This window comes from Somniosus microcephalus, chromosome 27 (genome assembly GCF_052327205.1).
Source record: "Somniosus microcephalus isolate GS21.2 chromosome 27, FLI_Smic_1.0, whole genome shotgun sequence".
NCBI classification, from domain to species: Eukaryota; Metazoa; Chordata; class Chondrichthyes; order Squaliformes; family Somniosidae; genus Somniosus; species Somniosus microcephalus.
The window spans coordinates 47501925-47525637 of NC_141013.1; the positions used below are offsets into that span (position 1 = coordinate 47501925).

The 23713-nt window shown below is 46.5% G+C and overlaps 1 protein-coding gene across 1 annotated transcript in view; it reads left to right on the top strand.

The window, feature by feature from the left end:
• The window catches only part of aldh1a3 (aldehyde dehydrogenase 1 family, member A3), a 264382-nt gene that overhangs the window by 150300 nt on the left and 90369 nt on the right, over positions 1 to 23713 (top strand). The window contains exons 6-8 of the mRNA XM_085968931.1: positions 1233 to 1361; positions 15785 to 15898; positions 21332 to 21434. Coding sequence (XP_085825057.1) covers positions 1233 to 1361; positions 15785 to 15898; positions 21332 to 21434 — 346 coding nt within the window. The remainder of the gene's footprint in view (positions 1 to 1232; positions 1362 to 15784; positions 15899 to 21331; positions 21435 to 23713) is intronic.

Here is a 23713-nt window from a genome sequence, read left to right on the forward strand (position 1 = left end):
AATGCAGCAAGTTTTTATAAGCAAGCTGATTTAACATAAGAAAGTGTTCCTTCCAAGTGTAATCTGTTAAATTACTGTGGGGAAATTCTGCATAAATATTCCTTGGTCCCCAAAATGTAATCAAGCAAAACTCCAGAACCTGCTGATTTTTATTAAATGCTGCTAATCTCTCTGGAGCTGTGTTCCATTCGCTCTGCAATTCACTCCATTAGGACTAGTGACCTCCCGTATCTGATGGTAGGTACAGCACAGGAGTAGCTGGTAACGGGACAGGTGGAAGTGCTGGGCTCTCTAGCAGAGGGACATCACCGTATCCATCCTGCCTCTTTCAATAAAGTCAGGACTGAGGGAGTGGGCTCCTATTCCCTTCCTGTCGGAGTTCTTGACCATGGGCAGAAAGGGGTGGAGACCCGGTAGAACTGGGTCCTGCCCAAACACCGGCCCCCTCCTCTCCCACACCCAGTGTAGGTCTGCGCACTGCCCGGGACTTCCTTATACTGTCACATCCCAGAGTGACTCCAACACAAGCTCCATGTACCAACAAACCTAGCGTAAATCCCTCCTATCTGTATGGGAGCAGTTTGGAAACTCGGCCCCCTAGTCCAGGGCCTTATAGCTGTGCGAATCACCGCTCAGTCAGCTCGTCTAACACTTTGATCTTCACTGTATGTCTCCAGGTAACAACACTTAACAGAATCATTTTCAAGAGACGTTTTGTGCAGATCCTATCATGTGATAGTTCAAGCTGGTAATAGAATCGCAGAGTTCAACATCATTTTATTTCAGATATATATGCATGAATCATAGCTTAATATGACTGAAAAGGCGTCTTTGTTTTGCCATCTGTGCAGCTGAGGTTATTAGATCTGAGGTATGTCACGCTGTCACGTTCCTCGCGATCTCGCAGAGGGTGCTGGCCTCCATCCAGTTTCCAATATAAAGCTGCCCTCTGACATCTGTTTCAGCAAAATAATAGGGAAGATTACCGAGACAACGGCTCGGAGCATTCAGGGGACATGTGACCAAACCATGAGAAAGATGCTGGGATATCTTCCATTTTCTGAGCTGCTCATAGACACTCCACTCCTGAATATCGCTGTGCCTCCTTCTCACTGTTACACTCCCACTGCGTTTCTCTTTCCCTCAGTGTCTCACTCACTAACTTCAACTCGCTACAGTCTCTGCATTTCTACATTTAACCTGATCAGTGAATTGTTTTTTTTCCCCCACAGTGGAATTTCCCCCTGTTGATGTTCATTTGGAAAGTGGCGCCAGCACTGTGCTGTGGGAACACGGTGGTCATTAAACCCGCCGAGCAGACGCCCCTCACCGCACTTTACATGGGAGCCTTAATCAAGGAGGTCAGTATCATTTTCCAATCCTCTCTGGCTTCAGGTGTGGTGCCGGAGGTCTGGAGGACTGCTAATGTGGTACCCTTGTTTAAAAAGGGAGAAAAGGATAGACCGAGTAATTACAGGCCAGTCAGCCTAACCTCGGTGGTGGGAAAATTATTGGAAAGAATTCTGAAGGACAGGATAAATCTTCATTTAGAAAGACACGGATTAATCAAGGACAGTCAGCACGGATTTTTTAAGGGAAGGTCGTGTCTGACAAACTTGATTGAATTTTTTGAGGAGGTAACAAGGAGGGTAGACAAGGATAGTGCATTTGATGTACTGTAGTTTATATGGATTTTAGCAAAGCTTTTGATAAGGTTCCACATGGCAGACTGATCACGAAGTTAAAAGCCCATGGGATCCGGGGCAAAGTGTCAAGTTGGATTCAAAACTGGCTCGGAGACAGGAAGCAGAGGGTAATGGTTGATGGATGTTTTTGTGACTGGAAGGCTGTTTCCTGTGGGGTTCCGCAGGGCTCAGTACTGGGTCCCTTGCTTTTTGTGGTATATATCAATGATCTAGACTTGAATATAGGGGGTATGATCAAGAAGTTTGCAGATGATACTAAAATCGACAGTGTGGTTGATACTGAAGAAGGAAGCTGTAGACTGCAGGAAGATATCAATAAATTGGTCAGGTGGGCAGAACAGTGGCAAATGGAATTCAATCTGGAGAAGTGTGAGGTAATGCATTTGGGGAGGGCTAACAAGGAAAGGGAATACACATTAAATGGTAGGACACCGAGTAGTGTAGAGAAACAAAGGGACTTTGGAGTGCATGTCCACAGATCCCTGAAGGTAGCAGGCCAGGTAGATAAGGTGGTTAAGAAGACATACGACATGCTTGCCTTTATTAGCCATGGCATAGAATACAAGAGCAGGGGGGTTATGCTTCAACTGTATAAAACACTAGTTAGGCCTCAGCTAGAGTACTGCGTGCAGTTCTGGTCACCACATTACAGGAAAGATGTGATTGCACTAGAGAGGGTACAGAGGAGATTTACAAGGATGTTGCCGGGAGCAGAGAATCTTAGCTATGAGGAAAGACTGGATAGGCTGGGTCTGTTTTCCTTGGAACAGAGGAGGCTGAGGGGAGACCTTATTGAGGTGTATAAAATTATCAGGGGCCTAGATAGAGTGGATAGAAAGGACCTATTTCCCTTATCAGAGGGGTCAAAAACCAGGGGGCACAGATTTAAAGTAATTGTTGGAAGGTTTAGAGGAGATTTGAGGGGAAATTTCTTCACCCAGAGGGTGGCGGGGGTCTGGAACTCACTGCCTGAAAGGGTGGTAGAGGCAGGAACCCTAACCACATTTAAAAAGTACTTGGATGTGCACTTGGGATGTTCTAACCTGCAGGGCTACGGACCAAGAGCTGGAAAGTGGGATTAGGCTGGATAGCTCTTTGTTGGCCGGCGCGGACACGATGGGCCCAAATGGCCTCCTTCCGTGCTGTAACTTTCTATGATTCTACGGCTCTATGATTTACAGCCAGTTCGGGAGATCAGTCACACAGCACCATATCTGCAGCAAGACAGTGAGAAAGAAAAGGAAGAACTTGTATTTCTATAGCGCCTTTCATGACCGCAGGACGTCTCAAAGCGCTTTACAGCCAATGAAGTACTTTCGAAGTATAGTCACCGCTGTAATGTGGAAAATGCAGCAGCCAATTTGCACACAGCAAGCTCCCACAAACAGCAATGTGATGATGACCAGATAATGTTTTTTAGTGATGTTGATTGAGGGATAAATATTGACCCAGGACACCGAGGAGAACTCCCCTGCTCGTCTTGGAAATAGTGCCATGGGATCTTTTACATCCGTCTGAGAGAGCAGACGGGGCCTCGGTTTAATGTCTCATCGAAAGACGGCACCTCCGACAGTGCAGCACTCCCTCAGCACTACACTGGAGTGTCACAGAATCACAGAAACCCCACAGTGCAGATAGAGGCCATTTCGGCCCATCGAGCCTGCACCGACACATATCCCACCCGATCCCCGTAACCCCTACACCAACACATATCCCACCCTATCCCCGTAACCCCACGTATTTAATCCCCCTAACACTAAGGGTCAATTTATCATAGCCAATCAACCTAACCCGCACATCTTTGGACAGCTTAGCTTTTGTGCTCAAGTCCCTGGAGTGGGTCTTGAACCCACAACCGCCAACTCAGGCGAGAGTGCTACCCATGAGCCACAGCTCACACCTTAACTGTCTAATTATAGGAGTTGTTAGTTATGACATATGTGGGAAAGTTTTATATCAGTAGCTTCATTCTCTAAGTGTCCTGACTCTCCGCCCATACCTGACCTTATTCATGATATCACCTTTAATGTCCCTGATTGGTTGTTACTGAGCTATTTTTACCCAACTTCTAAATTAAATAAAGGCTGAATTCTCTCAACAAATTACAGAAAAAGCCTTTGAGCTGAGGTTAAGTCATCAGGTTAATAAAACACTGTTGGTCTCTTTTCCTGATTTTCTGAATAAGTTTCTGTGTATACATAGGAAGAAAAGGACGGTTTTTGTGAATTGGTTGGAGCTTGTGTTTGCAGGCAGTGTTCAGAGAATAGGGGGAATGGTACGAGCTCCTATTCCCGTCATGGAGCGTCACACACCAGGAGCGTATTTCAGGAATGTGGGTGTGGAGCTCCACGGAACCAACAGGATTTCCAGTCCATTCATTCCCTGCAGGGCACAGCGCCCTCTTGTGCCCACGCTCCTGATATGCGCACCAGCCGGTGACGTTCCAGGGCCGGGAGCACCGCTCAAGGCTTGCCCCAAAGATCCAACCGCACTCCCCACTGGAGGCTGAGACCCCCAGCAAGTAGACGTTGGGGGGCAGTGAGGGGGAGGGGAGGCCCTCTCACTCCAGGGGGGCCACTCAGGCCCGATACAACCCCTTCCCGGGACCCGCCACCACCTTCCACATGGTGGCCCAAGAAGGCGGGCAGGGAAGTACAAGTTGGGCGTGAGGTGACAGCAGATTTCATGCTCACATTATCCTTCATTTTACTCCACTATTCCATCCAATTGCAGTGCATGACCCCCAGCACTAACCCATCACTGACCCCTATCACTGACCCCCATCACTGACCCCCATCACTGACCCCCATCACTGACCCCCAGCACTGAACCCCCATCGCTGACCCCCATCACTGAACCCCAGGGCTGAGCCCCAGTAGGAGGGGTTTCTGGGTCATACTCTCCAGAATGTGGTCCGATAGATGATGCCAGACAGTTCAGGGCACTGGATTAGTGAATAGCGAGAGAGGCGAGTATGTATAGGGGTGGCCAAGTATGAGGTGGAGACTGAGAGAGACTCGAAGGAGGGTGGTTTTTGTAATGTATGTAATGTATATACCTTAAGGGAGAGAACTACTTTTTACAGCTCCTGTATACTGTAGTACCGGCAGTGACCACACCTGTATATAAACCCTGAGTAGTGATCTGTACAGTTAGTTCTAGAGTAACCCCCATTCAGTAAACACCTGTTGAATCGTTCCCTGCAGTCTGTTGTCTGATTATTGAAGGACACAACATTAAGATACACGGACATAACATTGGCGACGAAGCAGATTTGAACCTACCTGCAACTCTGCATCACCTCCCAGGGATTCGCTTCTGGAGAACAGTGGAAGAAGGTCAAGTCCAGAAGCACGGGCGTCGACCATGGGCATCCAGCGGAGATTTGAGCATCGCAGGGGAGGCTGTCGAGAGCCAGGCTTGGCTTTCCAGTCACGGTGGTCCAGCGAAACGGGCTGGCAACAGGTACTGCGCAGACCCTTCCCGGACAGCGACGGGCTAGAGCCCGACCGAGCGGCACAGAAAAAGGCCGAGCAGCGTCGACGGGGGAGAGAGAGAGGGCAGAGCACACAGGGCGCAGCCGGTGTTCAGGACCGAGCGGCGTCAACGGGGGAGAGAGGCGAGAGAGAGCAGAGCACAGCCGGTGTTCAAGGGCCGAGCAGCGTCAACGGGGGAGAGAGGCACGCAGGAAAACGCGAGGCGCTGCCATTGCCATGAGGACCACCGAGAGCGGCGTTGGCAGCAGCGCGGGAGACGCCATTTTAAGCCACAGCGGGGAAGAAAGGAAAGCGCGGGAGACGCCATTTCAAACCGCAGCAGGGAAGAAAGGAAAGCACGGGAGACGCCATTTTAAGCCAGTCTAACCACACCCAAAAATGCCGAAGAGTGGCAGTATCACAGCGTTCGACAATGAAGTCGAAGATTGGATGACATATGTCGAACGCATAGAAGTATACTGCAAGGCGAATGAAGTGCCAGATGACAAGAAAGCGCTGGTATTGTTGAATTCAATGGGTGCAAAAACGTATGGCTTACTACGAAGCCTAGCAACCCCAGAGAAGCCAGTAGAAAAGGATATTGAAAACATGGTGTCAATCCTACAGGACCACTTAAACCCCACACCGCTGCTGATAGCAGAAAGATTTAAGTTTCACAAAAGGAACCAGCATAAAGATGAAAGTAATGCTGAGTATTTAAAGGAACTGCGCAAGCTATCGAAACACTGCCAGTTTGGAACGGGACTAGCAGATACTTTAAGGGACAAGTTTGTGTGTGGGCTTCAAAGTGAAGGAACCCAGAAACGGCTTCTATCAGAAAAGGATCTTACGCTGGACAAGGCTTTCAGCATTGCAGTATCACACGAAGCAGCAGCACGGGGCGCTGCAGAGATACAACGGAGACCGCAAGAATATGGCACAAATGAAATGTCATGCGGCAGAACAACACATGACCATAATGATTGCTGGTTCAAGGACAAAGTGTGCAGACAGTGTGGAAAAGTAGGACACATAGCAAGAGTCTGCAGGTCGGGAAAGAAAACCAGCAGCAAGAAATCTCCACAGGAGAAGTACAAGAAGGTACATAAGGTGACGGAGAGTAGTTCAGACGAACAGAAGAGTGATACAGACTCCGGAAGCAAGGAGCTGGGTTGTCTGAAACTACATAATGTGATCAAAACGGAGGATCACCAAACTATCTGGGTCACGCTCAAGATAGCAGGAGTCCAAGTGAAAATGGAATTGGACACAGGATCAGCCCTAACAGTCATAAACCGAAGGGACTACAAGCGGCTATTCTCACATATACCCTTGAGAGATACAAAGATTGTCTTGAAGACGTACACGGGGCAAAAGTCTACCCCAAAGGAAAAATAAGGGTGAACATTACATATAACGGCAAGGAAACACCAAAGGTGGACCTATATGTATTGCCAGATGGAGGACCACCACGACTAGAACGTGAATGGATCCAGAAGATACAGCTAGATTGGCATTCCATACAAGCACTGACTGTAGATGCCAAAAAGGATGACGACGTCACACCTGGACGACTGTCAAAAATGCTAACTGACGCACAAGAAGTGTTCCAGCAGGGACTCGGAACACTAAAAGGCATAACAGCGACGATCAAAATAGAGGAAAATGCAAGCCCAAAGTTTTTTAAGGCCAGACCGGTACCTTATGCGATCTGCCCAGCCGTCGAAGCAGAGCTGGAAGGTTTGGAACATTCTGGAGTACTGTCCAAAGTGGACTGGAGCGAGTGGGCTACACCCATCGTTCCTGTAATGAAGAGGTCATTGAGTAATACGCCTGGGGATCCAAAGAAGGTTCACATCTGTGGGGACTTTAAGGTGACAGTGAACCCAGTCCTTCACACTGTACAATATCCGCTTCCGCGGATTGAAGCTATTTTCGCCTCGCTATCTGGAGGGAAACTCTTCACTAAGATTGATCTGGCCCAGGTGTACCTGCAAATGGAGGTAGAAGGAGCCTCGAAACAGTACCTCACGATCAACACTCATAAAGGTCTCTACCAATACAACCGGCTGGTGTTCAGGGTAGCATCAGCTCCGGCTATTTGGCAAAGGGCAATGGAACAAGTCCTGCAAGGGATTCCAGGGACCCAGTGTTATTTGGATGACATCCTGGTCATGGGCGAAAATGACAGTGATCACCTCGCCAACCTGGAGCAGGTGCTCACTAGATTGAAGGAATATGGGCTCCGAGCTAATCACCACAAATGCGAGTTTTTCCAGAAGTAGATCTTGTATTGTGGCCACGTTATTGATAAAGAGGGGTTACATAAGTCCCCTGAAAAGATTGAGGCAGTAGTCAAGGCTCCAGCACCGGAAAATGTGTCACAACTGAGGTCGTTCCTCGGGCTGGTGAGCTACTACCATAAGTTCTTGCCGAATTTGTCTACCGTACTACACCCTACTGCAAACGGGGGTACCATGGAAGTGGAGTGACGAATGTAAACGAGCTTTCCAGAAGAGCAAAGCATTGATCACATCAAAAGAGGTGTTGGCTCATTTCAACCCAGCACTACCAATTCGGTTGGCGTGTGATGCATCACCCTATGGCATTGGCGCGGTGCTGTCGCACAAATTCCCAGACGGCTCGGAGAGGCCAGTAGCCTTTGCGTCTCGGTCACTAACCTCAGCCGAGCGTAACTACGCCCAGATTGACAGGGAGGCCCTCAGCCTAGTGTGGGGAGTGAAAAAGTTCAATCACTATCTGCACGGGCAGAAGTTCACCTTGCTGACTGACCACCAACAACTTGTCTCCATCTTTAATCCAAAGAAGGGCGTTCCGGTGATGACTGCACAACGGCTACAAAGATGGTCCCTTTTTTTAGGGGCGCACCAATATGAAATCGAGTATAAGGGCACGAAACAGCATGGAAACGCTGATGGGCTATCACGCCTGCCACTGCCTACTGCGGAGGAAGCACCAGCAGTGGATCCTGTCGAAATATTTCATTCGACTATAATTGAATGCTTGCCAGTAACTAATGCTGGTATAGAGAAGGAGACCCGAAATGACCCGACACTCTCTCGGGTATATGATTTGATGGTGAAGGGATGGCCAGCACATGGCGACTCACTGTTGCCAGCATTCTCATCCAGAAGAGAACAGCTGTCAGTATGCCAGGGGACCTTGATGTGTGGATCCCGAGTGGTAATTCCACCCAAGTTAAGGGAGAGAGTGCTCAATGAGCTTCACGAAGGTCATCTGGGAGGGGTGAAAATGAAAAGCCTTGCTAGGGCTTATGTGTGGTGGCCGGGGATCCATCAGCAAATCAAGGACCTGACAAAGAGCTGCTCAGGATGCCAGAAGGTCCAAAATGCACCACCACATGCCCCTCTACACCCATGGGAGTGGCCCTCATCTCCATGGCAATGGGTGCATATTGATTTTGCTGGCCCATTCATGGACTCAATGTTTTTAATAGCCGTGGATGCGCACTCGAAATGGCCTGAGGTGATCAAAATGTCCTCCACCACCACGGAGAAAACTATTGCAGTCCTACGGACCATTTTTGCCAGGAATGGCTTGCCAGAGCAGATTTGCTCTGATAACGGACCACAGTTTGTGTCCGAAGATTTATGAAAAGGAATGGGGCAAGGCATTACACATCCGCCCCGTATCATCCAGCCACAAATGGATTGGCTGAGAGGTTCGTACAAACCTTTAAAAAAGCAGTAAAGGCCATGTGCGATGACGACATTCCACTGCAGCATAAGGTGGACAATTTCCTGTTAGCCTACAGAAATGCAACACATGCAGTCACCAACCAGGCCCTGGCCATGATGTTCTTTAACCGAAGGTTGAGATCTCGTCTGGATTTGCTCAGACCAAATGTACGAAGAGATGTTGAGAGTAAGCAATTCCAGCACATCAATGAGAAGCCGACAAGGAGCTTCAATGTAGGGCAACCAGTCTTGGCCTGCGACTACCGAACAGAGAACTGGCAACCAGGAACGATATGCACACGGCAGGGGCCACTAATGTACACAGTGGATGTTGGGGAGAACATTGTGAGATGCCATGCTGACCAGATCCTAGAGTCACAGGAACGAGTCAACCCCATGTCTCGGCCATACGTACCTGGTGAGGAACCCGACGTACAGGTCGCATCTACCTCAGAAACAATAGCATTGGAAGCTGATGAATCAACTGACGACAGGGTGCTAGAATCACCTCCGCACCAAGAGCGAGACACTCGGGAAAGGCGTTATCCAGAAAGAATCAGGAAGCCTCCCCAGAGACTGAATATATGAATGGACTATTTTCATATAACATTGTATATTGAAAATGTTAATTGTTAAATGAGTATTATGGTACTGTTAATCTAAACGGGGAGGAATTGTAATGTATGTAATGTATATATACCTTAAGGGAGAGAACTACTTTTTACAGCTCCTGTATACTGTAATACCGGCAATGACCACACCTGTATATAAACCCTGAGTAGTGATCTGTACAATTAGTTCTAGAGTAACCCTCATTCATTAAACACCTGTTGAATCATTCCCTGCAGTCTGTTGTCTGATTATTGAAGGACACAACATTAAGACACACAGACATAACAGTTCTGAGCAACACTACAGCACTGTGCAGCAAGGAATTACCGGGGGTGAGAGGTAGGTAGTCTACAGGAATAGGAGAGTTGTAGTAGGGCGAGATTCTATAGTCAGGTTTATATATCGTCCTATTTTTCGTTCTGAATGGTATGTTCTCTCCCTGGTGCCAGGGTGAGCCAAAAGTTGTGATTCATGTTGGAACCAATGACATAGATGGAAGTACATATCAGGTCTTACAGAGGGAGCTTAAGGAGTTAGGCACCAGTTTAAAAAAGCAAGACTTGGAGGGTGGTAATCTGCGATTGCTTGTTGTGCCACATACTCGGTGTGGCGGGGGAGGGAGAGTGTACGAGGATGGTCAATGCTTGGCTGCAGGGCTGGTGCAGGAGGGAAGATGCACATTCATGGAGCATTGGGTTGAGTTCTGGGACAAGGGGAAGTCATACCGAAGGGACGACCTTCCCTTCAAATGAGGTCCTTGCGGAGAGGGTAAATAGAGCAGGGCGGGGAGGGGTTAAACTAATGTTTCAGGTGGGTGGGGAAAATCAAGATTTTAGACCAGCAAAGGAAAGAAGCATTATTAAACCTGTTGGAATGGAAACAGAACTCACTGAATTTCCTGAATAGAAAGGGCTTCCACTCCCTCAATTCCACGCTACAAAGGAGCCTGTGTGTTGGTGCCAAATTCTCAGGGCGTTGTCACAATGCTTTTGTCAGGGGGATCTCCAGCCATCCAGCTCTGTTCAGGGAAGTTTTGAGGTGGCTTCTGGAAACAAGGCGTACCTCTTACTTCAATGGCTCATGACCCCACTTTGACTGAGGAACTCACTAGAACATAAGTACAATGAGACCCCTTCATCAGTAAGAGTGGTACTGAAGGAAAGGGTTCGCTGGCTTGATAGATCTGGAGAGACTCTCTCACATCTTGGTTACGTGCTGTTGGAGTTGTAAAGAGGCGCATGCAAGTAGGGCTTGTGAGAAGGTTCCAAACATTCAACCATGCCGTGCTAGGCAAGGTGGCTTGTCAATCCAATTAAGAAGTGAGGGTCACCAGTGGAAGAGGAATATAGAAACAGGAGGAGGCCATTCAGCCCCTTGAGCCTGTTCTGCCATTCAATTAGATCATGGCTGATCTGTATCTTAACTCCATCTACCTGCCTTGGTTCCGTAGCCCTTAATACCCTTACCTAACAAAAATCTATTAATCTCAGTTTTGAAAGCTCCAATTAACCGTTAGCATCCACAGCCTTTTGAGGAGAGAGCTCCAGATTTTCCACCCTTTGTGTGGAAAAAGTGCTTCCTGATTTTACCCCTGAATGGGAGATAAGATTGTGCCCACTTGTTCTTGATTCCCCCACCATTTTATATCCGTTAACACTGCCGGCCACCGCTCGCCCCTCTCCCGATCCCCACACCCCCCACCTCCACAGACTCACAGTTGCTCCGGTGCCACTATCCCCACCTTCTGCATGCTGCCTCGTGGGGCTGACTGGTGTCCCCAGCTCACCGGTCACATCCTGATGATGCAAGATGACCAATTTTCAATTTCAATTTTCAATTTCAATTTCAATTACAATTTCAATTTTATTGGTCACATAACTAAATACAAGAAGTGTAATCTAGTCAGTGAAATGCTTTTTTCTTGACGAGCCGAGAGCACCAAGCAGCGAGAACACTGAGCTGCCGGGTACGCACGGAGCTCGCAAGGACGGCAGCCATCTTCATCGGCGCCATCACAAAAAAACACATACCGACATATACACGCATACATACTTTAAATATAAATAAAGCAGACATAAAATAAATAAAAGACATAAAAAGACAGCGCATAAAATGAACAAGCAATAATGTAAAAAAAGTAATTTCTACAGTAATTACATTGATATTTCTACCCAGGCTTCTAGAATAATCTCTGGTTACAGGGTGGCCGCACTGGGAGAGCATCGTGAGGAACTCACAACTTATAATTAAATAAATTTAATTAAATAAATAAATAAAGTGCCCCCTCAGTCTTTCTCGATGTTTCCATCTTGGTCTCTCTCGACGTTTCCCTCTCTCTCTCTCTCTCGATGTTTCCTCTGTCTTTCTCGATGTTTCCTCTCAGCTTTTCTCGATATTTCCCCTTGGTTTCTTCTACACACCTGGCCTGCACATTACCCCTGGCTGTCCAACTTGGCGTCCTGGTAACCAGGTTCTGCTCCAGCTCTCACCCTTCAAACTGTCACTCCAGCTCTCGCTCCTTCAAACTGTTTCTCCAGCTCTCGACCTTCAAACTGTCTCTCCAGCTCTCGACCTTCAAACTGTCTCTCCAGCTCTCGACCTTCAAACTGTCTCTCCAGCTCTCGACCTCCAAACTGTCTCTCCAGCTCTCGACCTTCAAACTGTCTCTCCAGCTCTCGACCTTCAAACTGTCTCTCCAGCTCTCGACCTTCAAACTGTCACTCCAGCTCTCGACCTTCAAACTGTCTCTCCAGCTCTCGACGTTCAAACTGTCTCTCCAGCTCTCGACGTTCAAACTGTCTCTCCAGCTCTCGACCTTCAAACTGTCTCTCCAGCTCTCGACCTTCAAACTGTCTCTCCAGCTCTCGACCTTCAAACTGTCTCTCCAGCTCTCGACCTTCAAACTGTCTCTCCAGCTCTCGACCTTCAAACTGTCACTCCAGCTCTCGACCTTCAAACTGTCTCTCCAGCTCTCGCTCCTTCAAACTGTCTCTCCAGCTCTCGACCTTCAAACTGTCTCTCCAGCTCTCGCTCCTTCAAACTGTCTCTCCAGCTCTCGATCTTCAAACTGTCTCTCCAGCTCTCGACCTTCAAACTGTCTCTCCAGCTCTCGACCTTCAAACTGTCACTCCAGCTCTCGACCTTCAAACTGTCTCTCCAGCTCTCGCTCCTTCAAACTGCCTCTCCAGCTCTCGACGTTCAAACTGTCTCTCCAGCTCTCGACCTTCAAACTGTCTCTCCAGCTCTCAACCTTCAAACTGTCTCTCCAGCTCTCGACCTTCAAACTGTCTCTCCAGCTCTCGACCTTCAAACTGTCACTCCAGCTCTCGACCTTCAAACTGTCTCTCCAGCTCTCGCTCCTTCAAACTGTCTCTCCAGCTCTCGATCTTCAAACTGTCTCTCCAGCTCTCGACCTTCAAACTGTCTCTCCACCTCTCGACCTTCAAACTGTCACTCCAGCTCTCGACCTTCAAACTGTCTCTCCAGCTCTCGACCTTCAAACTGTCTCTCCACCTCTCGACCTTCAAACTGTCCTCTCTCCAGCTCTCGACCTTCAAACTGTCACTCCAGCTCTCGACCTTCAAACTGTCTCTCCAGCTCTCGACCTTCAAACTTGAGTGGTCTTCTTGCTCATTCATTTTGCCACGGAGATTCCCATTTGCCCCTAAGTTTGGTGTGCACCAATACCTGGACCTCTCTCTCTTAATATGTTTAAAAAACCTTTTGGTTTTAGCTTTGATATCTCTATTCAGGGAAAAATATAAAAGGGTTTGTACAAACAGACACACCTAGAGGTTCAAATACAGAATTCCCTGAAAGTCTGAGTGTAGGTAGAAAAAGCCATAAAAAAAGCAAATTGCATTTTATAAATAGGGGCTTAGTGTACAAGAATTAATAATGAACTTACACAGAATATTCAATAGGCCACAGTTAGAGACTTTGAGCAGTTTTGGACACCCCATTATGGAAAGGATATTAAAGCCATAGAGAGCGCACAGCGTAGATTCAGCAGGATGATGCTGGGATGGGAAACTCTCGTTGTTAGGAGAGGCTTGAGATACTGGGACTGTTTCCACTGGAGCAGAGAAGGCTGAGCGGAGATTTAACAGAGGTTTTTGATCGTGTGACTCGGGAAAGATTATTTCCTCTGGTTGAGGGATCAGTGATGAGCGTCAGTATATAAAATTATCACTCGGAGAGTGAGGAGAGAGGCTAGGGTTATGGAATGCTTTGTCACGGAGTGTTTCAGACAGATATCATTGCACCTTTTAAGGGAAAATTGGATAAATACTTGAAGCAGAGAAAGATGCAAAGGTATTGGGAGAAAGCAGGACAGTGGGATTGCTCTTGCAAAGAGTCGACACAGACACAGTAGGCCGAATGACCTCCTTCTCTGTTGTAAACATCTATGGTTCCATGGTTCTATGTGCATAACTATTGCCATGCAATTCTATCATCCTGCCATGATGGGTACACCAATGCTGATTTTTTTTTCTCGTTTGTCCTCGGGATATGGTTGACGATGAGAAGGTCACATTTATTGCCCATCCCTAGTTGCCCTGAGAAGGTGGTGGTGAGCCGTTTTCTTGAACCGCTGCAGTCCGTGTGCTTCTGGTGCTCCCACAATGCAATTAGGTAGGGAGTTCCAGGACTTTGACCCAGCGATGGTGAAGGAACGGCAAAACTTGTCCAAGTCAGGATGGTGTGTGACTTGGAGGGGTAACTGGAGGTAATGATGTTTCCACGCCATTACTGCTCTCATCCTTCTCGGTGGTGGAGGCCGCAGGGGAAGGAGGTGCTGTTGAAGTAACTCGCCATGGCGATTAGTTCGATCGGGGCCGTGGCCATCAGGCATGCCCCTGCTGCACATCCTGTAGATTGCACATACTGCAGCCACAGTGCACCGGTGATGGATGAGGGTGGATAAATCAAATCAAAATCAAATCAAATCAACTTTTATTGTCATTGTTAGTGCACAAGTGCAGTACAACGAAATGTAGGCTTGCGGCTCCCGAGAGTGTACATTTGGATTAAGACATTTAAACATTCAACATACATTTGGCTTGTAGTATATTAACATAAATATAACCATATAAAGTGCATTGGCAGATGTGCAGGCTTTAGAGTTTATTTGTGGAGTTCAGTAGGATGACAGCCCTGGGAAAGAAGCTGTTCCTAAATCTGGTCGTACGAGTGCGAATGCATCTGTAGCAGGAGGGCGAACAGACTGTGGCTGGGGTGGGTAGGGTCTTTGATGATGGACCGTGACCTCCATAGACAGCGTTTCTGGTATATGTGCTCTATGGTTGGTAGCCGGGTGCCGGTAATGCGTTGGGCAGTTTTGACTACCCGCTGCAGGGCTTTCCGGTCATAGTAGCTACAGCTGCCATACCATACTGTGATACAGTTTGTCAGGATGCTCTCTATAGTGCAGCGGTAAAAGTTAGAGAGGATCAGGGGTGACAGATTACATCCCTTCAGCCTCCTTAGGAAATATAGGCGCTGCTGGGCCTTCTTCACCAGAGAGGAGGTGTTGAGGGACCAGGAGAGGTCTTCCGTGATGTGGACTCCGAGGAACTTAAAGCTGTCCACCCTTTCCACCACAGCCCCATTGATGTGGATGGGGGTGTGACTTCCGCCTTTGGACTTCCTGAAGTCCACAATGATTTCTTTTGTTTTCTTGCTGTTAAGGGCCAGGTTGTTATCGGCGCACCACTTCACGAGATGCTGGACCTCCTCCCTGTAGGCTGACTCATCATTCTTGGTGATCTGGCCTACTACCGTGGTGTCATCCGCAAACTTGATGATAGTGTTGGAACCATTAACTTGTTTGATTGGCGAGTTCAGTGGCAACGCGCCAATCAAACAAGCAGCTCTGTCATGGATGGTGTCGAGCTTCTTGAGTGTTGTTGTGGCTTTCCCTTTCCAGGCAAGTGGAGAGTGTTCCATCAAACTCCCAAATGCATATTCTGATATAATACAGACATTTCATTACATTTGTTTGATATTATTGGGCTAATATTCCAACTCCGTGCTAGCGATGGAGAGGCTCCTACACATATTGGAAATACAGTTTGGAAAATCACGGCCAAAATCCGCCCGAGTTTATGACGGGACGGTTCCCTGTCGGTAGTTTGCAATCAGGTAATACTTGTTATTTCTTAGTGTGTGTCACACTGAAATCATTCTGAAATTTGCTGTTTCATACTGGAGACTGGAGATCGCTGGATATTTCATCTGTTAACGTGTAAATACATTTCTTGAATTTTAGGTTCCATTCCCCCCAGGTGTGGTGAACATTGTCCCAGGATATGGACCCACTGCTGGGGCAGCTATCGCCTGCCACAAGGACATTGATAAAGTCGCATTCACTGGATCTACTGAGGTATCACATCACTGCTTCATAATTCTGGCGATGTGTTGAGATGTGCTAAAGATTTAAATTTTATACAAGGATAGGCTGTAAATGAAGAGAGGTTCACCTTCTCATTAATTCTGGTCCTTCACACCGATGGTGAGGACAAGGACAGAGGCACATGTAAGGGTAATCTGTGAGGCAAAGGGTTAGCCATGGAGACAGAGAGGCACCATCAGACGTGTCTCAGTTATGGGGCATGCCATTACCTGGGGATAGACAGCTGGGCCTGGAGTTTCAGTTCGGTTGCACTGGTTTTTCCAGTTCAATTCACCTGACATGAGCCAAACTAGCGCAAAAGATCGAGGACTTTCAAGCACAAGTTACGTCCAGCGACAATTGAGTTTCCGTGATCTTTTGCGCTCGTTTAAAAAACATTGTGCTGGAAGTTGGCCCCTCCCACAAAATGGCCACGCCACCGATCGAACTAATCGCCATGGTGAGTTTCCGCTAATTGCGCCCCTTCGAGGAGACTCTTAAAATTAAGCTTTGTTTTGGTGCGCGGATACTAATAGGCATGTTTTAAAAGCTTTTAAATATGAAACAATATTTAATTTACTCAGAAACTGATTAATGTAACTAGTAAATGGTTCTGTATAGTTTTTTAAAGTCAGTTATTTAAAATCGGGTTACTCGGTGGTGGACTAGCCGCTCTGATTAAAATGTTTATTGTTTGTGATAAACCCATTTTCAGCTGTATTAATCAAACTGCTCCCAGTTACCACTCTTAAACACATCGTGGAATATTTTTTAATGCAATTTATTTTTACTGTTACGTTGTAAAGCGCCGCCCGATTGCGCTGGTTAATCGAAGATTTTACGTTTGGTGATATGCAAATAAGTTTGAGTGGAAACTTGAGCAAAAGATTCACTTCGAAAAACCAGCGCAATTTTGAGCGCAATTTGCATCCGGATTGCCGATTGTGCGCAATTAATTTATCTATTTTGTTGCGAATGTTTTGCACATAGTGCCTTTAACTTTGACTTTTTTCTATTTTTCCCTAATGTCACCTTAGTCACTTAGCCTTTGTCACTCTCTGTGTCCTTTCCTGGCCCACACTGGTTATTTTTACTCAATCCTCTACTCTGCTCTAGAGCCTTGACAATTCTCTCGCTGCTTTTAAATTTACTCTTTCCTGAATCCTCCCACCCGTCCTTCATTAGTTTAAAGCCCTGCTCTAGTTATTCGATTCGCCAGGTCACTGGTCCCAACCCGGTTTAAGTGGAGCCCATCCCCAGTACTGGTGCCAGTGGCCCATGAAGCAAAACCCCTTCCTCTTACACCACTCTTTCAGCCACGCATTTAACCTTATAATCTGTTTATCCCTATGCCAATTTGCGTGTGGCTCAGGTAACAATCCAGAGATTATTATGTAGGGGTCATCTATTAACTGGTTTAAGGTAATTTCCCTGGTCTTGCAGCCTTTGCCTGCACTCTGACCAATTCCAATCTTTTACCTGGTTTACGGTAATTCACCTGGTCAGGCAGCCTGCTGCTACACAATAAACCAATTTCCAATAAACCAATTTTCAAACAGCGGTTTCGAATCGCTACCCCACCTTCCAGTTCTGACTGAAGGACTTATAATTAATGATATTAAAACGGGCATGGGGTTTGGGTGAGAGAAAAACCAAGCTTTATTAACTAAAAGAAACTATAATCAAATATCAAACTATACCACACGAACACAGTAATTACAGTAAAATTACTTAAATGGAGGAATGCAGATGGTAAAAACGAGGGATTAAATGGCTACAATGTAAATTAAACAATCTTAGCAATATCCCCTTAATTACCATCCCCCAACTCCTTACTAAGTTGCTTTGCTGAGGAGTCAGAAACTCTGCTCACATGTGGTCCAGCGAAGTGAGAGAGAGAGAGAGAGAGAGAGAGACTCACCTGTGGTCCCAGGAAGTAAAGAGAGAGATAGCTTCTCAGGAGCTATCATATATACCTGGTGAGCCCCCCACCCTGCTGTTTGCCTGTCTGGAAAATTCACGCCCAAAGAGTTCCAATTCACAAGAGAAAAGCTGTGATTGGCTAACGCAAAGTGGTTGGACTGGGTTAGTGTGTCTGCACTGTGGGGCCGAAATGTTCCCACCCACATCCGGAGCTCACCTGGGCTAAAACAAAAGAGAAATGCAACAGCCCTATTGTCCAGAATGATGGGTGATTTAAACACATTCAGTGCTTAAACTGTTGCCTTTCAAAAGTCCATTTCAGGGTTTCATTCTCTCATTGTCTGTGAGAGAGCTCTGAATGGCTGTGTAAACAGAAGGAGTTTCAAATCGATTGTCCTGCGGTCAATTCTCAAGTGGGCAATTGCTTAAGTCAATAAACAACTTCAAGTGATTCGAAGGGAACCTCCCTTTGATTGGCAGGTCTGACTCACAGCCCCTGTATCCTCCCACTATTTCACACAGACAACTCGCTGCGAGCTGTTTTGCTGCTTTGTCCTTTTGGCCAAGCTTTCTCTGGCCATTTTAAAACCTTTTATGATTGCCCAACCTCCAGGGAACGATTTTATTAAGATATGTTGGCCTAGAAATTGGGCTTTGGTGCAGCGACGGCTTTAGCGCCGGAAGTTAGTGCCGGAGCTAAGTCGCGCTGGGCGGGCCAAAAATTCACTAGTTCTGCGCCCAAACGGCTGCCGGCGCTGCTGAAAGCTGTTTGCGCCTGAAAACTGGCGCTACGCGCTGAATTGCGGCGCTATTCCGGCGCTGCGGCGCCCGCTGCGGTGCGGCAGGTTCAGGAAGTGCAGGCCTCCTCCTTCCCTTAAGGAGGAGCTGCCTGCACCCGGCCGCGGCCCGCGAAAATCATTGTAAAAATGAGCCCGGCACCTCGGACAAGTGCCGGGCTTGCATCTGTCCCGGGGGGGGGGGGGGGGGGGAGAAGTCCGGGGAGGGAGCTGCGGCCAGGCGGCCGGCAGGAAAGCGGCCGGCCGCCGTGGGGCCTTTAATGCGCCGGCGCAAAGTCCAGTAAGGCACCTCTGCCAGAACGTTGCTTGCGGCTGCCACGGGCGAGGCGGCCGCAAGTCAATTTCGGAGTTTGGGCGGGTTACCATGGCAACCGGGACGCTGCGCACACCGATGACGTCATCGGTGCCGGCGCAGCGCTAACGGCCTAACGCCGATTTAGGGACCCACTCAATTTCCAAACTGGCCATAACTCCGGCGCTAGGCCCTCTAGCACCTCAAAAGCGGCGCTAAGCCTACCGAATTTCTAGGCCGTTGTCTCAATGTGTGTGAACACCTCCACGAACCTCCTTGATTCCGTGTTGTAGTCCATGCACAGCCCAATCCTTCGCAGTTCTAGGCACATTTTAAAACATTGTAGACAAGTCACATCACCCAATTCTTTGCCCACAATGTGGACCAATCTTTTCAATCTTCAGGGAAATAGGGGAAATTTTGCAACCCCTACAATTACCTTTGAGGTTCTGCTTTTTAATTTGGATCCTAGTTCCTCAAACTCTCTCAGCAGAACCTCATTCCTAGTTTTACCTATGCCGTTGGTTCCTACATGGACCATGACAATGGGATCCTCCCCTTCCCACTCCAAGTTCTGAATGGTGTGTTGCTCTCCTGGTGTCAGGGTTAGGTCAATAACAAATCAGGCAGGAAAACTTCTGGAAAGGAAGGGAAACCAGCCTGAAGTCATGATTCACCCAGGAACCAATGACCTAGGAAAAGGTAGCATGGAGCACGGAGGAATTTCAGGGAGAGCTTGAGTATTTAAGTTCTGCATTAAAGTACAAAACCCTGAGGAGAATCACTCAGTGCAACGAGCTGCACAAGTTATGGAAAAACAGATAACGTTAATGTAGGAATAGGAGGAGGCCATTCAGCCCCTCAAGCCATTCAATTAGATCATGCTGATCTCAATCTTAACTCCATTTATACACCTCTGCTCCATATCCCTTGACACCCTTATCTATAAAAATCTATTGATCTCAGTCTTGAAATTTTCAATTGACCCCAGCCTTTTGGGTGAGAAAGTCCCAGATTTTCACCACGGTTTATGTGGAAATGTGCTCCCTGATTTCACTTCTAAATGGCCTAGCTCTATTTTAAAGTCATACCCTCTTGTTTCAGATTAGTTTCTCTGCATCTATCCTCTCAAATCTCTTTATCATTTTAAACACCTCAGTTAGATCACCCCTCAATCTTCTATACATAAGGAGTACAAGCCAAGTTTATGCAAGCTGTCCTCATAATTTAACCCTTTAATTCCCGGTATCATTCTAGTGAATCTGTGCTGCCAGTTTACCCTTCCAGAGGTGCAGTGTCCAGATGGGGTCTAACCAGAGCTTTGTCCAGCTGCAACATAGCTTCCACCCCTTTGTGTTCCAAACCCCTTGAGATAAAGGCCAATATTCCATTAGCCTTTTTGATTATTTTTTGTACCTCTGCACTAGTTTTTAGTGATTTCTGTGTAAGGACCCCTAAATCTCTCTGCTCCTCCACAGTTTCTAGCTTCTCACCATTCAGATCACATTACAATGTGTCTTTCTCAGATTCAACGTGATGACCTCACACTTCTCCACATTGAACTCCATCTGCCATAGTTTTTTCACGCTCACTTAAACTGTCAATGTCCCTCTGTAACTACTCTTCTCATCCACTTACTGGGGTACAGTGCTGGGGTTAGAGGGATTTACAATCTGGGAATATTGGTATTACTGGGGTACAGTGCTGGGGTTAGAGGGATTTACAATCTGAGAATATTGGTATTACTGGGGTACAGTGCTGGGGTTAGAGGGATTTACAAACTGGGAATATTGGTATTACTGGGGTACAGTGCTGGGGTTAGAGGGATTTACAAACTGAGAATATTGGTATTACTGGGGTACAGTGCTGGGGTTAGAGGGATTTACAGTGCGAATACTGCAAACCCGCGAACTCTACCACCTAGAAGGACAAGGGCAGCAGATGCATGGGAACACCACCACCTCCAAATTCCCCTCAAAATCACACACCATCCTGACTTGGAAATATATCGCCGATCCTTCATCGTCGCTGGGTCAAATTTCCTGGAACTCCCTCCCTAACATCACTCTGGGAGTACCTTCACCACACGGACTGCACCTTCTCAAGGGCAATTAGGGATGGGCAATAAATGCTGGCCTTGCCAGTGACGCCCACACGCCATAAACGAATTTTAAAAATTTTTAATGATTGGGGTACAGTGCTGGGGTTAGAGGGATTTACAAACTGGGAATATCGATGCAATGGCAATGACGCATTTTGTGTCACAAATCGTTTGCATTAACTGTGGAAGAACTCCATTTTAAAATCAATACAAGGATTATTAGTTTTCCTATCTCTGCTGAGTTGATATTTTCTGAGTCTCTCTCTGGTTTCTCAGACCTGTGTGTGTTGCTCTGTTTGACGTGTTGACAGGTTGGGAAGTCGATAACGGAAGCTGCCTCCAAAAGTAACCTGAAGAGAATAACGCTGGAGCTCGGGGGCAAGAACCCCTGCATTGTCTTCGCTGACTCCGACTGTAAGAGCAACTCTTCTTTATTTGGCAACTTTATTTTGTATGAAGAATTTCAGAAGAGGTTAAAAAGGAGAAGGAAGTCCCCTACAACCGCAGAGTTGTGACCAGTTTAATTAAAACCCGCTCTTCAGAGGATTGTATTTAACTTTAATCGATGCAGTTTGACGAGGACAGTAGTTCCTTTGAATTTTACTGCAGTGTTGCTGCTGCTGCTGCTGTCTAAAAGCTATTTGGTGACCAGTCTTCCTCATTCTTTGTACTATGGTTTTATGCAGGATGGGATGTATAGTATTTGATGGCCATTTATTACTGTAATGAGAACTGTGATGTTCCTGGTCGTGAGCTGGTGTAATAAGATGTGTTATCCCCTTAGTCTCGCCTCCTGCTCTCTCCCCACACCTATTAAAAAATACAAATATTTAACCATTTCCCTTTTAAAAGCTGTTACAGATTCTGCTTCCACTGTTTCTGTGCATAAAGATTTCCCTAACCCCTCCTTCCATGCTTTCGGTGATAATCTGAAATTATTACCTCTAGTTACTGAATCCCTGACCAGTGCAAATAGTTTTGCTGACTTCTCTCATCAAAACCCTTCATTATTCATTAGGATTACATCAGATATACGGCACAGAAACAGGCCATTCGGCCCAACCAGTCCATGCCGGCGTTTATGCTCCACTCGAGCCTCCTCTCATCTTTCCTCATCTAAATCTATCAGCGTAACCCTCTATTCCCTTCTCCCTCATATGCTTATCTAACCGCCCCTTAAATGCATCTATACTATTCGCTTCACCCGCTCCCTGTGGTAGCGAGTTCCACATTCTCACCACTCTCTGGGTAAAGAAGTTTCTTCTGAATTCCCTATTGGATTTCTTGGTGACTATCTTATATTGATGGCCTCTAGTTATGCTCTTCCCCACAAGTGGAAACACTCTCTCTGTATCCACTCTATCAAAACCTTTCATTATTTTAAATACATCAATTAGGTCACCCCTCAACCTTCTTTTTTCAAGAGAAAAGAGACCCAGCCTGTTCATCCTTTCCTGATATGTATACCCTCGCATTTCTGGTATCATCCTTGTAAATCTTCCCTGCCCCCTCTCCAGTGCCTCTATATCCTTGTTATAATATGGTGACCAGAATTGTACGCAGTACTCCAAGTGTGGTCTAACCAAGGTTCGATACAGGTTTAGCATAACTTCCCTACTTTTCAATTCTATACCTCTAGAAATAAACCCTAGTGCCTGGTTTGCTTTTTTATGGCCTTGCTAACCTGTGTCGCTACTTTTAGTGATTTGTGTATTTGTACTCCGAGATCCCTTTGTTCCTCCAAGTGATAAGTGACCTCCCTATTCTTCCTACCAAAATGTAATACCTCACATTTATCTGTGTTGAACTTCATTTGCCATTATTTTCCCATTCTGCAAGTTTATTAATGTCCTCCTGAAATTTGTTGCAGTCCTCCCCAGTATTGACTATCCCCCCCAATTTGGTATAATCCAAAAATTTAGAAATTGTGTTCCAAAGTCTAAATTGTTACTGCAAATTGTGAACAACAGTGGTCCCAGCACTGATCCTTGTGCAACACCACTACCCACCTTCTGCCACTGTGAATCGCTACCTTTTACTCTCACTCTCTGCTTTCTGTCTTGAAGCCAGCCACCTATCCATTCTGCGACTTGTCGCCTAACTCCACATTCTCTGACCTTATTCATTAGTCTATTATGTGGTGCCTTATCGAAGGCCTTTTGAAAATCTAGATAAATTACATCTACTGCATTACCCTTGTCTACTCTCTCTGTTACCTCCTCAAAAAATTCAATGAGGTTGGTCAAGCAAGACTTTCCCTTTTGAAATCCATGCTGACTATTCATTATTATATTTTTGGCTTCTAGATGTTTTTCTATTTTCTCCTTTAGTAGGGTTTCCATTATTTTACCTACCACTGATGTTAAGCTGACTGGTCTATAGTTCCCTGGACATGTTCTATCTCCCTTCTTAAATATAGGTATTATGTTAGTAATCTCCCTTCTTAAATATTGGTATTATGTTAGCTATCCACCAGTCCTCTGGTACTGTACCTTTTTCTAATGAATTATTAAATATGTGTAGTAATGCCTCTTCTATCGCTTTCCTAGATTCTTTTAAAATGCATGGATGCAATCCATCCGGGCTGGGGTTTTTCTCCTCTTTGAGTTTGATTAGTTTAGTTAATATATCTCCTCTTTTAATTTTAAATGCAGTTATTTCATTACTAATCTCATCATCCAATGTCATGTCCA